General features: G+C 43.6%; 1 protein-coding gene across 1 annotated transcript in view; it reads left to right on the top strand.

Moving 5' to 3' along the window:
• The window catches only part of hepacam2 (HEPACAM family member 2), a 63,454-nt gene that overhangs the window by 12,267 nt on the left and 34,714 nt on the right, over positions 1 to 16,473 (top strand). The window contains exons 2-3 of the mRNA XM_078429090.1: positions 6,759 to 7,109; positions 15,076 to 15,360. Coding sequence (XP_078285216.1) covers positions 6,759 to 7,109; positions 15,076 to 15,360 — 636 coding nt within the window. The remainder of the gene's footprint in view (positions 1 to 6,758; positions 7,110 to 15,075; positions 15,361 to 16,473) is intronic.

The raw sequence follows: 16,473 nt of genomic DNA, 5'->3' as shown, positions 1-16,473 counted from the left end.
AGAGGAACCGACAAGAGGGCAGGCCATCCTAGACTGGGTATTGTGTAACGAGGAAGGATTAGTTTGCGATCTTGTTGTGCAAAGTCCCTTGGCCAATGACCATAATATGGTGGAATTCTGCTTTAGGATGGAGAGTGACACGGTTAATTCAGAGACTAGGGTCCTGAACTTAAAGAACGGAGACTTTGAAGGTATAAGATGGGAATTGGCGAGGATAGACTGGCAAATTATACTTAAAAGGTTGACAGTGGAGATGCAATGGCAAAGATTTAAAGACCGCATGGATGAACTCCAAAAATTGTTCATCCCTGTCTGGCGAATAAATAAAACGGGGAAGACAGCTCAACCGTGGCTAATGAGGGTAATCAAGGATAGTGTTAACTCCAAGGAAGAGGCATATAAATTGGCCATAGGAAGCAGCAAACCAGAGGACGGGGAGAAATTTAGAACTCAACAGAGGTCAAAGGGGTTAATTAAGAGGGGGGAAAAGGAGATGAAAGAAAGTTTGCGGGGAACATAAAAACTGACTGTAAAAGCTTCTTTAGATATGTAAAAAGGAAAAGATTAGTGAAGACAAATGTAGGTCCCTTACAGTCAGAGACAGGTGAATTTATAATGGGAAACAAGGAAATGGCAGAACAGTTAAACAAGTACTTTGGTTCTGTCTTCATAAGGAAGATACAAACAATCTCCCAGAAATACTAGGGGACCGAGGATATAGTGGGAGGGAGGAACTGAAGGGTATCCACATTAGTCAGGAAATGGTGTTAGGTAAACTGTTGGGACTGAAGGCAGATAAATCCCGAGGGCCTGATGGTCTGCATCCCAGAGTACTCAAGGAGGTGGCCCTAGAAATCGTGGATGCATTGGTGATCATTTTCCAATGTTCTCTTGACTCTGGATCAGTTCCTGTGGACTGGAGGGTAGCCAATGTAACTCCACTTTTTAAGAAAGGAGGGAGATAGAAAACGGGGAATTATAGTTAGCCTTACATCGATAGTGGGGAAGATGCTTGAGTCGATTATTAAAGATGTTATAGCAGCGCATTTGGAAAGCAGTGACAGGGTCGATCAAAGTCAGCATGGATTTATGAAGGAGAAATCATGCTTGACTAATCTTCTGGAATTTTTTGAGGATGTAACAAGTAGAATGGACAAGGGAGAGCCAGTGGATGTGGTGGATCCGGACTTTCAAAAAGCCTTTGACAAGGTCTCACATAAGAGATTAGTGTGCAAAATTAGAGCACATGATATTGGGGGTAGGGTATTAACATGGATAGAGAACTGGCTGGCAGACAGGAAGCAAAGAGTAGGAATTAACGGGTCCTTTTCAGAATGGGGTGCCGCAAGGCTCAGTGCTGGGACCCCAGTTATTTAAAATATATATTAACGATTTAGACGAGGGAATTAAATGTGACATCAAGTTTGCGGATGACACAAAGCTGGGTGGCAGTGTGAGCTGCGAGGAAGATGCTATGAGGCTGCAAGGTGACTTGGATAGGTTGGGTGAGTAGGCAGATGCATGGCAGATGCAGTATAATGTGGATTAATGTGAGGTTATCCTCTGGTGGCAAGAACAGAAAGGCAGATTATTATCTGAATGGTGTCAGATTTGGGGAAGGGGAGGTGCAACGAGACCTGGTTGTGCTTGTACATCAGTCACTGAAAGTAAACATGCAGGTACAGCAGGTGGTGAAGAAAGCTAATGGCATGTTAGCCTTCATTGCGGGAGGATTTGAGTTTTGGAGCAAGGAGGTCCTACTGCAGTTGTACAGGGCACTGGTGAGACCGCACCTGGAATATTGTGTGCAATTTTGGTCTTCTAATTTGAGGAAGGACATTATTGCTATTGAGGGAGTGCAGCATAGGTTCACCAGGTTAATTCTCGGGATGGCGGGTCTGACATATGATGAAAGAATGGGTTGACGGGGCTTGTATTCACTGGAATTTAGAGGGATGAGAGGAGATCCTGTGGAAACATATAAAATTCTTAAATGGTTGGACAGACTAGATGCAGGAAAAATGTTCCTGATGTTGGGGGAGTCCAGAACCAGGGATCACCATCTAAGAATAAGGGGACTGAGAATAATTTAGGACTGAGATGAGGAAAAACCTTTTCATCCAGAGAGTTGTGAATCTGTGGATTTCTCTGCCACAGAAGGCAGTGGAGGCCAATTCACTGGATGTTTTCAAGATGGAGTTAGATTTAGCTCTTAGGGCTAAAGGAATCAAGGGATATGGGGAAAACGCAGGAACAGGGTACTGACTTTAGATGATCAGCCATGATCCTGCACCTATTTTTCTATGTTTCTATGAATGTAATCGATGTGGGCAGGTCGAGCCAAGGAGCCTGTTTCCACGCTGTATGACTCTGTGATTCTTTCCTGCATGTTGGTTATTGTTGATTAGTGTTAGATAATAGAATAATTCTACAAGACTTTGATCCATGTTAGATTTCTTTAAAGTTGCATCGAGTGTGTATCAGTAAAGCTATGATGACTTCAACCGTTTTAAACAATGCTTCAGATGAGCACATTTATAGGCAACCCCTTGACAGCAAGTCCAGAAGAATGAGCAGAGGAGGTGAGCAACTAGAAAATAAGAAAGGGGCAGAAAGTCTCCATAATATTTATTTCTATTTTTTATTAATTTTTCTGAAGTCTCAGAAATCATCAATATGCAAGATGGCCAAGGAATAATTCCCCAAACATGACCTCAGTGAGGAACAGCGTGTGAACAAGGGGGTTGGGGGTGAATGGAACAAGCTGCCAGAGCTTTCCCTCCCCCTTTCCATCCCCTCCCCCTTCCCAGTTCTCCCACCATTCTTACTGTCTCCGATTACATTCTATCTCCGTTCCGCCCACTCCCGTGACATCAGTCTGAAGAAGGGTCGCGACCTGAAATGTCACCCATTCCTTCTCTCCAGAGATGTTGCCTGTCCCGCTGAATCACTCCAGCATTTTGTGTCAAGCTGCCCAAGGAGGTAGCTGAGGCTGGAACTATCCCAACATTTAAAAAACAGTTAGACAGGTATATGGATAGGGCAGGTTTGGAGAGATATGGACCAAACGCAGGCAGATGGGACTAGTGCAGCTGGGACATGTTGGCCGGTGTGGGCAAGTTGAGCCAAAGGGCTTGTTTCCACACTGCATCACTCTATGACCAAGTGCCTGTGCGTCAATGAGCCTTGGGACATTAAAATATGCCACCAGCTGCAGTCATGACTCTAACCCCAGAGTGTGGCATGGACTGTTTTCCAAGTGACTATCAAGATCACATGGCTGTGGGCATTCATGGATCTGGTTCCTTTCTGACCTGATCCAAAGATATTTGTAATATCTTAAAGTTAGGCCTTTACCCGAGCATAAAGGAAGCCAGTGACTTGTTCCATTGAAATCTGAGTACATTTCATCTCATTATCTCTTGCCTGACGGCAACAAGAAGAGTGGGCAGACCTACAATAGTTGAGGGTTGCAAGGAGTGATGCAATATATGTTAGAACAGGTTTCAATGTTTATTGTGATTAGCTGTATTTTTAAATCAATGTAGTCACTCATGAAATTGATTCCTTGCTGAGACAATGAACAGTGCAACTATGGATCATTGGGCACTGAGATGAGTAGTCGTAAACAGTTGTAAAAACAGAAATACTCAGTTATGATGAATGTTGAACTTATTTCTCTATTGCCAATGCTGCCGTGTCTCATTTGTGTTTCCAGCGCTTTTCATCTTTTTTTTCGAATTTTCAGCATTTGCCATTTTTGCTTAAGTGGTTATTCTTTTGACTGGATACTGATAAATAGTTTCTTGGGATCAGAGATGCGATGACTGCTTATTTGTTACATGCCCATAAATTAGAGAGATGGGCATGGTTTTTTTAGATTTTAGATTTTTTTAGAGATACAGCGCGGAAACAGGCCCTTCGGCCCACCGAGTCCGTGCCGCCCAGCGATCCCCGCACATTAACACCATCCTACACACACTAGGGACAATTTTTTAAAAGATATTACCCAGTCAATTAACCTACATACCTGTACGTCTTTGGAGTGTGGGAGGAAATTGAAGATCTCGGAGAAAACCCACGCAGGTCACGGGGAGAACGTACAAACTCCGTACAGACGGCGCCCGTAGTCCGGATCGAACCTGAGTCTTCGGCGCTGCATTCACTGTAAGGCAGCAACTCTACCGCTGCGCCACCGTGCCGCACAAAATGTACATATTTTCAAATAACACAAAACTTTACAGGATTCACAGTGAGCAGGATCTTCTTGTTTCATGTCCATCATTCAAGTGTTACATCACTGTCATCGGCCGTCCTGAAAAGGGCACAAGCTTCCGGCGACATTCATTGGGACCCATCACTTATACAGTAGACGATGGTGGCAGCAGAATTTGCTCAGTAAACTTCCAGTTTCCAGCCCCGCGACGTGAACACTTCTGCCATGGGGCCAGTGAGCAAGATAATAATGGGTCACAGAAAGGAATAGACTGAAGTAATGGGCAACAAAGGACAAATGAAATTCATTACACTACAATGTGATGTGATGCAGTCTGGCAGAAAGAACAAGGAGAAACAATATAGACCAAATAGCACAGTTTTGAAGGAAGAACACAGAAAGAACTATGCAAGAACACAGGGGAATGGGTATACATTTGCATGAACCTTTGGAAAGTAGTAGTGCTTGTTGATTGTGAGGCGAGTAAATCATGAGGGATCCTGGGATATGCATAAGGAGAGATAAATACAAAACGGGAAGCTTATGTCTAACTTGTTCAAAACAGTTGGTCTGATGTAGACGCCAACTGAAGTATTGCATATAATTCTGGCCATCAACTTCAGCAGGGGGGAGAAGCTGAAGTTATTGCCTTGCCTGCCTCTTTGTCGGCTAGGTCGAATGTGCCCCAGCTATGCCTGCCTCATCAAAGCACCTTCCACTTCCTCCACATCCAAGATGTAGCCATGGTCACTCGTATGGGCCCCAGATATGCCTGCCTCTTTGTAGGGCACACCGGCCAATCCCTGTTCCAGGCGTACACTAATCCTATCTCCAAATTTTATCTCCGTCACATTGACGACTGCATCAGGGCTACCTCCTGCACCCACGCACAACTCACGAACATCATTAACTTCACTACCAATTTCCATCCTGCACACAGATTCACTTGAACCTTCTCCGATATCTCACTTCTGTTTCTTGATCCCACCGTCTCTATCGCAGGAGATAGACTATCAACTGACATCGATTATAAACCAACTGACTCCCACAGCTATCTAGACTACTCTTCTTCCTACACTGTCTTCTGCAAAGACTCTATCCCCTACTCCAAATTCCTTCGTTTACGGTGCATCTGTGCCCAAGATGAGGTGTTCCATGCTAGGACATCCGAGGTGTCCTCATTCTTTAGGGTACAGGTAGGATACCTCTTCCATCATAGATGAGATCCTCACATGGGCCTCCGCAGTATCCCGCAGCTCTGCCCTTTCTCCCCCTCCCCCCATTCGCAACAAGGACAGAGTCCCCCTTGTCCTCACCTTTCACCTCATTAACCGTTGCATGCAGCACATAATCCTCCAACATTTTCGCTACCTCCAACCAGATCCCACCACTAGCCACATTTTACCATCTCCTCCCCTTTCCGCCATCCACAGAGACTATACCCTCCGCAACTCCCTGGTTAACTCATCCCTTCCCACCCACACCACCTCTTCCCCAGGTACTTTCCCCTGGAACCGCAGGAGGTGCAACATCTCCTACCTCGACTCCATTCAAGGACAGCGCGAAAACAGGCCCTCCGGCCCATCGGGTCCGCACCGACCAGCGATCCCCGCACATTAACACTATCCTACACCCACTTGGGACAATTTTTACATTTACCAAACCAATTAACCCACAAGTTAGTACATCTTTGGTGTGTGGGAGGAAGCCGAAGATCTCAGAGAAAACCCACGCAGGTCACGGGGAAAACGTACAAACTCCATACAGACGGCGCCCGTAGTCGGGATCGAACTCCGGTGCTGCATTCGCTGTAAGGCGGCAACTCTACCGCTGCGCCACCATGCCGCCACGGTTAACAACTGAGCTGAAATTAATTTTATTTATCATGTGTTCTGCAGAGGAGGCTATGGTATTTGTAATAAGTATGCATGGTCCTCCTAAATATATTAAAAATCAGGGTGCTCGGATTTAGTTAATCCCCTCATGCCAAGGAAATGGACACGTCTCATCAAAGATACACAGTGGGGAAATGTTCAGAACGTCAAAGATTACACTCCAAGGTTTTAATACCATTTTAAAATATTTTTACTGTACTCCTGGAGATACCAAGTAGTATAAGAAAATAACTGCAGATGCTGGTACAAATCGAAGGTATTTATTCACAAAATGCTGGAGTAACTCAGTAGGTCAGGCAGCATCTCTGGAGAGAAGGAATGGGCAACGTTTCGGGTCTGAAGAAGGGTCTCAACCCGAAACGTCACCCATTCCTTCTCTCCAGACATGCTGCCTGACCTGCTGAGTTACTCCAGCATTTTGTGAATAAATACCTGGAGATACCAAGATCATTTTGGCTTATCATTTTATGACCAATATTTACGTTTTGAGCTCAGCAATGATTCCAGAAGTATTAATTGTAAGCTAAAACTGGATAGTATAAACATATGTCTTTCCATCATTTTTGTTTGTTTCAAAAACATAAATTCTTTCTAGCTAGTCTGGCTAAGATTTAGATGTATTTTCAGACTTTTGATGTTTTCTTTAGGCACTTGTGGAGCGGTAAGAATTACAGTGCCAACTGAAATGATCCTGGGGACAGTTGGACAGCCTCTGTTGCTCCCTGTAAACTACACTACTGGAATCAAAGATCAGAACACTCAGATAACCTGGACTTTCCAAAGCCAATCTTCAGGTTCCATGCTTCTGGTGACTGCCATAAACAACACCTTGACTCCTGACATGGAGCATGGCCACAGGTTTTTCTTGTCTCCTCCCAGTGCCACACTGTTAATTAACCCAGTACAATTAATTGATGATGGTGAATATACCATAAAAGTGACTGTCTCTGGACTGAAGATGGAATCAGCTAGTCGACAACTGACTGTTCAGGTCAACGGTGAGTAGCCTTTCAATTTGCCTTCATCGAGCATTCCTGAAGATGACAATATTCCATTCACACGACAGCAATTTAATACCATTGTCTTGAAGTGCCATCTCCCAGGTCAGTGAATAAAAGTAATGTTTTCACTGGAATTAACAGTACCCCTGAAGGAGTCCCATTTTCTGAATATTAAATATTTTAATGCTTATTTCACCAGAGAGATTTTGTTTGAGGGTAACTTTCTTCAAAATAACATTTCAATTCACAGTCAGTAATAGTTCTGACATAGCACATTGTTCTTCAAAGCTACAGATGTTTTCAGAATGTTTATGTTTTTTAGTTCAATCATTTTTACCTTCTGCAAGCATTATGAACGTTACTTACTAATTTTCTTTTTTGACAAACATTACTTCCTCAGACAGACAAGCCTTGCCAGAATTATTTTACAATAAACACCCAATATCGTGATGAACAATCCTGACTTTGGCTAATTAGGCAAGACACATGTGGCACATTGCATGTGCTTCATACAACCAGGGCTACAATTTATGTACCTGCTCCACAATCATTCTGCGGGATTTAATTTGCAAAGACAAAAAATCCCTATACTCCAGGGATGTGCATGCTTCATTTAAGTGGCTGTATTGTTTAAATACGTACAACACATCTCATAATTTCCAATGAGATGTTACACATAGAGAATAGTTCACCCTGTGAATGGGTCTATTCAGATGGTATAGAATATTAAGTCAGATGAGTTCCATGTTAAGTTGGTAAATTGGATCTAAAATCGGGTCGGTCTTAGAGGACACAGAGTGGTGTTGGAAGTTTCATTTCCTGACTGTGACCAGTGGCGCTCTCTCAGCATCAATACTGGGATCTCTATTACTTGTTATATATATTAATGATTTAGATGAAAATGCAGACCATCTCGTTAGTAGGTTTGCCAATTCCATAAAACTGGTGGAACTCTGGATAGCGACGAAGGCTATCAAAAGTATATAGCAGGATATCGAACAGTTGGAAATTTGGGAGGAGATATGGCAGATAATTTGGAGGAGTGTCAGGCGATGCAAAAGTGCAGTATACAGGAACAGCAGGACCTTTGGAGCATTGATATACAGCAGGATCATGCTCCCTCTCCAACTCCAAGTCTGTAGTTCCCTGAAAGTGGCAACACATTGGGAGAGAGTGGTGAAGAGATTTTAAGGCACGCTTGCCCTCGTCAGCCATGACATTGAGTAGAAAAAATGGGAAGTCATATTGCAGCTATATACAGTACTGTAACATTTTAGTTTGGCCATATTTAGAGCATTGTGTGCAGTTCGGATCGCCACACTAAAGAAAGGATATCAAGAGTCAAGAGAGTCAAGAGTGTTTTATTGTCATATGTACCGAACCAGAACAGTAAAATTCTTATTTGCAGCAGCATAACTGATATGTAAACACAGCACTCTGTACTATGCTTTTGAGAGGTGCAGAAGAGGTTCACTGGAATAGAGTGCATTATCTATGAGGAGAGATGGAACAAACTGGAATTGTTTTAGCTGGAATATCGAAGGCTGAGAGTAACCTGATAGAAGTATGTAAAATTATGAGAGCTATAGATAGGATACTTATTGTGGTATGAGTGTATTATTGTCACACGTACTGAGTTATAGTTTAAAACTTTGTATGTGTGCTATCCAGCCAAATTATAACATACACAAGTACAATCAAAGCATACACAAGTTCAAGTAATGCAAAAAGAAAAATACCAGAGTGGAGAATATAATGTTACAGTGTTATATGTTACAACTGCAGGGAAAGTGCAGATAAAAATAAAATGGCAGACTGCAATGAGGTAGGTTGAGAGACCGGGATGACGAGAGGACTGTTCAGTCTTCTGATATAAGTGGGGAAGAAGCTGTTTCTGAACCTGGTGATTTTAAGCTTTTGTATCTTCGACTCAATGAGATAGGAGGGAAGAGAGAATGATCAGGGTATAAATGATTCTTCAAAATCTAGGCAGCTTTCCCCAAGGCAAAGTGAAGTACAGTTGGCGTTAATGGTGGGCAGGCTGGTATGTGTGATAGACTGGGCTACATCCACAACTCTGCAATTTCTTGTGGTCTTAAGCAGATCAGTTGCCAAACCGAGTTGTGATGTATCCCTATGGAATGCTCTTTATGGTGCATCTGAAGACATTGGTAATAGATGTTGGAGACATGCCACATTTTCTTAGTCTTCTGAGGAAGTATAGGTGTTGGTGTGCTTTCTTGGCCATAGCTTCCTCTGGGCGATATTTATGCTTAAGAACATATGCAAGCTCTTGACCATCTCCACTTCAGCCCTATTGAGGCTGATTGGAGCACCTCCTCGCTCTTCCTGAAGTGAATAACTAGCTCTTTTGTAATGCTGGCATTGAGGTAGGGACTGTTGTCTTGACACCATGTTACTAAGTTGTCTATCTTCTTCCTGTACTCTGTCTTGTCATTGTTAAAGATCTACCCCACTGTGGTGTAGTCATCTGTAAACTTGTAACTGGAGTTAGAGCAGTAATTGACCGCACAATCCTGGGTGTGCCGAGAGTAAAGTAAAGGGCTGAGAATGTCCCCATGTGGGGCACCAGTTTTGAGAGTTATCTTAGAGGATGCTTTGGCACCTATCCTAACTGATTGTGGTCAGGAAGTTGAGGATCCAGTGGAAGAGGAGGGGTACTAATTCCTAGGTCCAGTTGCAGATGAGTTTGGTTGGGATTATGGAGTTATTGGGGGAGCTATAGTAAATATATAGGAGTCTGTCATAGGCGTCTGTGCTATCCTGATGTTCCAGGAATGAGTATAGGGCCACGGACATGACATCTGCAATGGACAAGTTGAAACAGTAGGCGAACGGCAGTAACTCAAGTCTATCTGGGAGGCTGGAGTTAATGCATGCCATCACCAGCCTCTTGAAGCACTTCATGATGGTGGATGTCAGAGCCACTGGACAGATCATCAAGGCACACTACCTTGCGTTTCTTTGGGACTGGGATGGTAATGGTCATCTTTAAACAGATGGGAATCTCAGATTAGAGTACGAAGTCCATTAATGGTGTCCATAAATACTCTGCTAGCTGGTCCACACAAGACACAGTTGAGGACTCCATCCAGGCCATTTGCTTCCCATTGGTTCACTCTCAGCAAAGTCGATCTGACATCTGCAGCATTGTCCATGGATACAGGTATACCCAAAGCTGTTGGGGTAGATGATGTTACTCTGTTCAGAGTGAGCATAGAATGCATTGATTTTGTCTGGGAGGGACACACTGTGTCAGCAAAACTGCCCAACTTCACTTTGTAGCCCATTTTCGCCTGCAAGCCTTGACACAATTGACTCTAACTTGGTCTGGAATTCCCTTTTCGCATCCTTGATAGTTTAACAAAGGTTGTACATGCATGTACAGCTCAGGATCATTTGACTTGAACGCTGCAGACAAGGACTTCAATGGACCTCATGGTTCATCCATGGTTTTCCATTGGGAAACAGTCGTGGTGTCTTCTTTGGCACACAGTCCTCCACACGTTTATTTATGATTCTGACGGCAATAGCGCGCTTATTTATGTTGGCTACAACCCTTGAATATGGTTCAGAACACTGACCCAAAGCAGTCGTTTAGGATCTCGCCTGTTCCTCACCCACTGTAGGACTTGCTCGACAAGATCCTCCGACTTAAGTTTCTGCTTGCAAGTGAGGAGTAGAAGAACAGCCAGATGGCCCGATTTTCCAAAATGTGGTTGGGGATTGAAGTGGTAGGCATCTTTAATAGTTGTGCAGAGATGGTCAAGGGGCTGGGCCTGTGGTGGGACAGGAAATGCACTGATAGTAATTTGTTAGCACACTGAAGTTAGCCTGGTTGAAGTCCCCAACTACTATGAAGAAGACCATCATTTCAAGATTAATGGCAGTATTATATAGTTCATTCAATCCAACCTTAGCATCAGCATGGGGTGGGACGTAGACGACTGCCAGGATAGCCAATGGTAAATAACTTCCTTTGGAATGTTCTGCACTGCAAAATATTCCAAGTCCGGGGAACAGCAGCTCACCAGGACTGTCATGTCCAAGCATCATGAGGAGTTGATTAGGAAGTAACTTTTCTGTCCTGAACCTTGTCTGAGCATGTTTTACAGTTCATCCGGCGAAATCAGAAGCTTTCGGGATGTATGGCACAATCAGGTGAAACAGAGATGAGCATCCGTCTTTCTGTGGGGGCTGTTTCACCTCTGTTCATTCTTTCTTTCTGTTGTAAGAAACCTGTAATGGGAATTACAGATAAAATGCAAATAAAAGTATTTCTATTTTATTCTAAACATGAGATTTTTTTTCTTGGATTTAGTTTGTTTTCACCAGTATTTATAATTTAAATAAAATTCTCTTACTGCTGATGGAAATGTTAATCTGGCAAGTGGGTGAGGCAAATGCATTCATTTGGGGATTGCAATCAATTTGAATAATTTGCTTGCAAAAGAACAATTCCTGGGGTGGATAAAAATGCAAGTGCACTGCTAGCTGAGTCCGTTTGGTTGAAACCAGCACTTGTTTCCCATCGGTATTTGCTCACTTCACACATTCCCAATAGTCCCACCTTTGCCTCTTCCATTTCACAAGAGGTTGAATCATTCCAGCAGATTATTCGTAGACAGCATCTCAGGTAGTGAGGTTGAAAACGACTTCCCATCTATTTTCTATTCAAAGCTGTCAAATCCACCAGCTCAAAATTGACTCCTCCCACTTCCTCCAAACCAGAGGCGTAGCTATGGGCACTCGCATGGGCCCTAGCTACGCCTGCCTCTTTGTCGGGTACGTCGAACAATCCCTGTTCCAGACGTACGCTGGCCCCATCCCCGAACTCTACCTCCGCTACATCGACGACTGCATTGGTGCTACCTCTTGCACCCATGCAGAACTCACTGACTTCATACACTTCACCTCCAATTTCCATCCTGCCCTTAAATATACCTGGACTATCTCTGACATCTCCCTCCCGTTTCTGGATCTCGCCATCTCCATCACAGGAGACAGACTAGTGACGGACATTTACTACAAGCCCACCGACTCGCACAGCTATCTGGACTACACTTCTTCCCACCCGGTCCCCTGCAAAAAGTCTATCCCCTACTCCCAATTCCTCCGTCTACGCCGCATCTGCGCCCGGGATGAGGTGTTTCAGACTAGGGCTTCCGAGATGTCCTCGTTCTTCAGAAAACGGGGCTTCCCCTCCTCCATTATAGATGAGGCTCTCACTAGGGTCTCTTCCACATTCCGCAGCTCCGCTCTTGCTCCCCCTCCCCCCACTCGCAACAAGGACAGGATCCCCCTCATTCTCACCTTCCACCCCACCAGCCAGCGGATCCAACATATCATCCACCAACATTTCCGTCACCTACAACGGGACCCCACCACTGGCCATATCTTCCCATCCCCTCCCCTCTCTGCGTTCCGCAGAGACCGTTCCCTCCGTAACTCCCTGGTCCACTCGTCACTTCCTACCTAAACCACCCCAACCCCGGGCACTTTCCCTTGCAACTGCATGAGATGCAACACCTGTCCCTTTACCTCCCCCCTCAACTCCATCAAAGGACCCAAACAGTCTTTCCAGGTGAGACAGAGGTTCACCTGCACCTCCTCCAACCTCATCTATTGCATCCGCTGCTCTAGATGTCAACTTATTTATTTCGGCGAAACCAAGCGCAGGCTCGGCGATCGCTTCGCTGAACACCTGCGCTCGGTCCGCATTAACTCAACTGATCTCCCGGTGGCCCAGCACTTTAACTCCCCCTCCCATTCCCAGTCTGACCTCTCTGTCATGTGCCTCCTCCAGTGCCATAGTGAGGCCCGCCGGAAATTGGAGGAGCAGCACCTCATATTTCGCCTGGGCAGTTTGCAGCCCGGTGGTATGAACGTCGACTTCTCCAACTTCAGATAGCTCCTCTGTCCCTCCCTTCCCCTCCTCCTTCCCAGATCTCCCTCTATCTTCCTGTCTCCACCTATATCCTTCCTTTGTCCCACCCCCGACATCAGTCTGAAGAAGGGTCTCGACCCGAAACGTCACCCATTCCTTCTCTCCCGAGATGCTGCCTGACCTGCTGAGTTACTCCAGCATTTTGTGAATAGCTCAAAATTAACGTTGTGCAGTTCTCAGTAAATTAGTAAGTGCTTTGAAGGGCATTCATAGTCTAGACTTGGGAGATACCTCCGTCAGAGGCTACAGAAGCTACAATATTGTTTCCATATTTGATAGGCTTGCAAAAAAATGTGAGGCACCCGAAAGCTGTTTATTTTTTAAATGATAAGAAATTGATATCATTGACATTCAAAGGGTCCTGTTTGTCCTTGTAATCATCACTGAGAGCCAAAAACTAAGTGAGTATGGGCTAACTGGTTTGCATTTCTCCATTTTCTCTCCACCATATTCCTTAAGTAGCAGGGTTGTAGTTTCTACTCTGTGCAACTCTTCTGCAATATAGAATTTTATGAAATGATTACAAATACATCCACTGTCTCCATAACCATCAACTTCAAAAATATATATTCAAAGCATCTCTATATTACTTCAAAAATGCTACAAGTGTAGCAGAATTTTACATACTGAAGCATTGTAAAAAACATGATCATTTCATTATTTGACCAATTTGCAATCCTAGCAATGTGCAGGTTGGACAAACTGCAGGACAAATGTGCTGGAGAAACTCAGCTGGTCAGGTAGTATCTCTGGAGAACATGAATAGTTGACATTTCGGGTCAAGACACTTCTTCAGTCTGAACCAGTCCAATTGAAGCCAACATTAAGGAGGTGGATTTCACATAAAGGGCTGCCACTAATGAATTCTGATGTCTCAGGAAACCAATTCCAACTGTTAACTGTTTCAATAAGAACTGTTTAAAAAAATGAAACAGGATATGCCAGGCATGACAGTAAAATATTATTTATGGACAGGCAAAGGCAAGGGCCAGATATTTTGCTTAATTTACTTCCCTACTATTTTCTCAATATTGCACATTCATGATGGGCTATGTAAAAGTGTTTCTAAAAGCATTCCATTTTAAGAAACTGAAATTCTCGTTTCTGGTTGAGTTTCTTGTTTCTCTTCAGAACTGCTGAACTATTCACAAGATGACAGAATGGTAATTTTTTAGCTTTGCTTTTTCCTAACCATTGGTTAATATTATGAATGTAATGATAAAAGCAAGTGGCCAAATGTAACATACCTTCAGCGGAGCTCCTCAATCAATACACTACTTAACCGGTGTATTGTTACAATTGTTTCGTTGGGTTGTTGTTGTTTAAATTAATTAAATTATTGCATCGTATGGGAGGCGCATTCCCAATCTCGTTGTACCCCTGTACAATGACAATAAAGATATATTGTATTGTATTGTATTGTATTGTATGTTGAGGTTTTTGGCAATTGGGTTGAAGAGTGCCTAATTTTCACTTGAAAAGGATGAATGCAAACTGGAAAAAGCCTTGATATATCAACAATGCTCTGTGCCCAGGGTGTGATGGTATAGAGTCATAGACTCATGCAACAAGGAAACAGGCCCTCCGGTTCAACTCATCTGTGCCGACCAAGATGCCTCATCTAAGCTCATCCTGTTTGGCCCTGATCCCTCTAAATCTTTCCTATCCATGTACCTGTCCCAGTGTCTTTTAAATGCTTGAACGTTGTATCTTAATTGTTTCAGCTCAAGGATGATGCGAAATACACTGAACCTAAAACACTCAGTAATTTCACTGACAGTAATATTTATGCTATTCTGGCATTGATGCTATTCTGGAACTGATCTTCCATCGCACAGATCTGCTGACGGAGAACCAATCCACAATATCTGTGTTATAACGAGTTCCAACTTTGCATTAAAAATATATGAGTAGACAATAGTTTACAGTTGTTGTTGCCTATATTATTCATGTTATCAAATGTGACACTTGATGAAGTATCTTTTTGTTTTGTAGTTCCGGTCTCTAAGCCAGTGGTGCACAGTGATCCTGCCTGGGGAGCAGTGGAATACGTAGACAATGCAACACTCACATGTACTGTGAGCAAAGGCACAAAGGTCATTTATCAGTGGCTAAAAGATGGAAAGCCGTTACCAGAAAGCAGCCGTCACATCTTTTCTGCAGACAACAAGATGCTGTTCATTTCTCCAGTTCTAAAAGACGACCTGAGTAATTACACCTGTGTAGCAAAGAACCTGATAAGTATAAATCAGAGTGAACCGATTGCACCAAATATTTACTGTAAGTCATACCTCAAATATTGATATTCAGGAACTATTCAATGTCTTGGGTTTATTGCATGGTTTAAATATGGACTAACATAATAGATTTTAATGGCTGTTATAACTTATAAGGCATTGTAAGATCAAAAAGGCAAACAAACAAGGTTGTACTTCTTCATAACAAACGGCAACATGTTCTGTCATGGGATAGAGTCACAGAGTCATAGAGTGATACAGTGTGGAAACAACTTGCCCACACCTGCCAATATGTCCCAGCCACACTAGTCCCACCTGTCTGCGCTTGGTCCATATCCCTCCAAAATGTCCTATCCATGTACCTGTCTAACTGTTTCTTAAATGCTGGGATAGTCCCAGCCTCAACTACCTCCTCAGGCAGCTTGTTCCACACACCCACCCCCCTTTGTGTAAAAAGGTTACCCCTCAGATTCCTATTAAATCTTTTCCCCATCTCCTTGAACCTATGTCCACTGGTTCTCGATTCCCCTACTCTGGGCAAGAGATTCTGTGCAACTACCCGATCTATTTCTCTCATGATTTTGTACACCTCTATAAGATCACCCCTCATCCTGCGCTCCAAAGAATAGAGACCCAGCTTATTCAACCACTCCCTTTCGCTCAGACCCTCCAGTCCTGGCAACATCCTCATAAATCTTCTCTGAACCCTTTCAAGCTTGACAATATCTTTCCTATAACATGGTGCCCAGAACTGAAAACAATGCTCTAAATGCAGTTTCACCAATGTCTTATGCAGCTGTAACATGACCTCCCAACTTCTCTACTCAATACTTTGACTGATGGTCAATGTGCTAAAAGCCTTTTTGACCACCTTATCTACCTGCGACTCGATCTTCAACGAAACATGCACCTGTACTAGACCTCTCTGCTCTACAACACTACCCAGAGGCCTACCATTTACTGTGTATGTCCTGCCCTTGTGAGACGTCCCAAAATGCAACACCTGACACTTCTCTGTAATAAATTCCATTAACCATTCCTCCGCCCACCTAGCCAATCGATCCAGATCCTGCTGCAAACTTTCACAACTATCTTCATTTCCTGCAAAAGCACCCACTTTTGTATCCTCAGCAAACTTGCTAATCTTGCCCTGTAT

The sequence above is a fragment of the Rhinoraja longicauda genome, chromosome 2 (genome assembly GCF_053455715.1).
Source record: "Rhinoraja longicauda isolate Sanriku21f chromosome 2, sRhiLon1.1, whole genome shotgun sequence".
NCBI classification, from domain to species: domain Eukaryota; kingdom Metazoa; phylum Chordata; class Chondrichthyes; order Rajiformes; family Arhynchobatidae; genus Rhinoraja; species Rhinoraja longicauda.
This window is presented reverse-complemented; position numbering and strand designations above follow the sequence as displayed.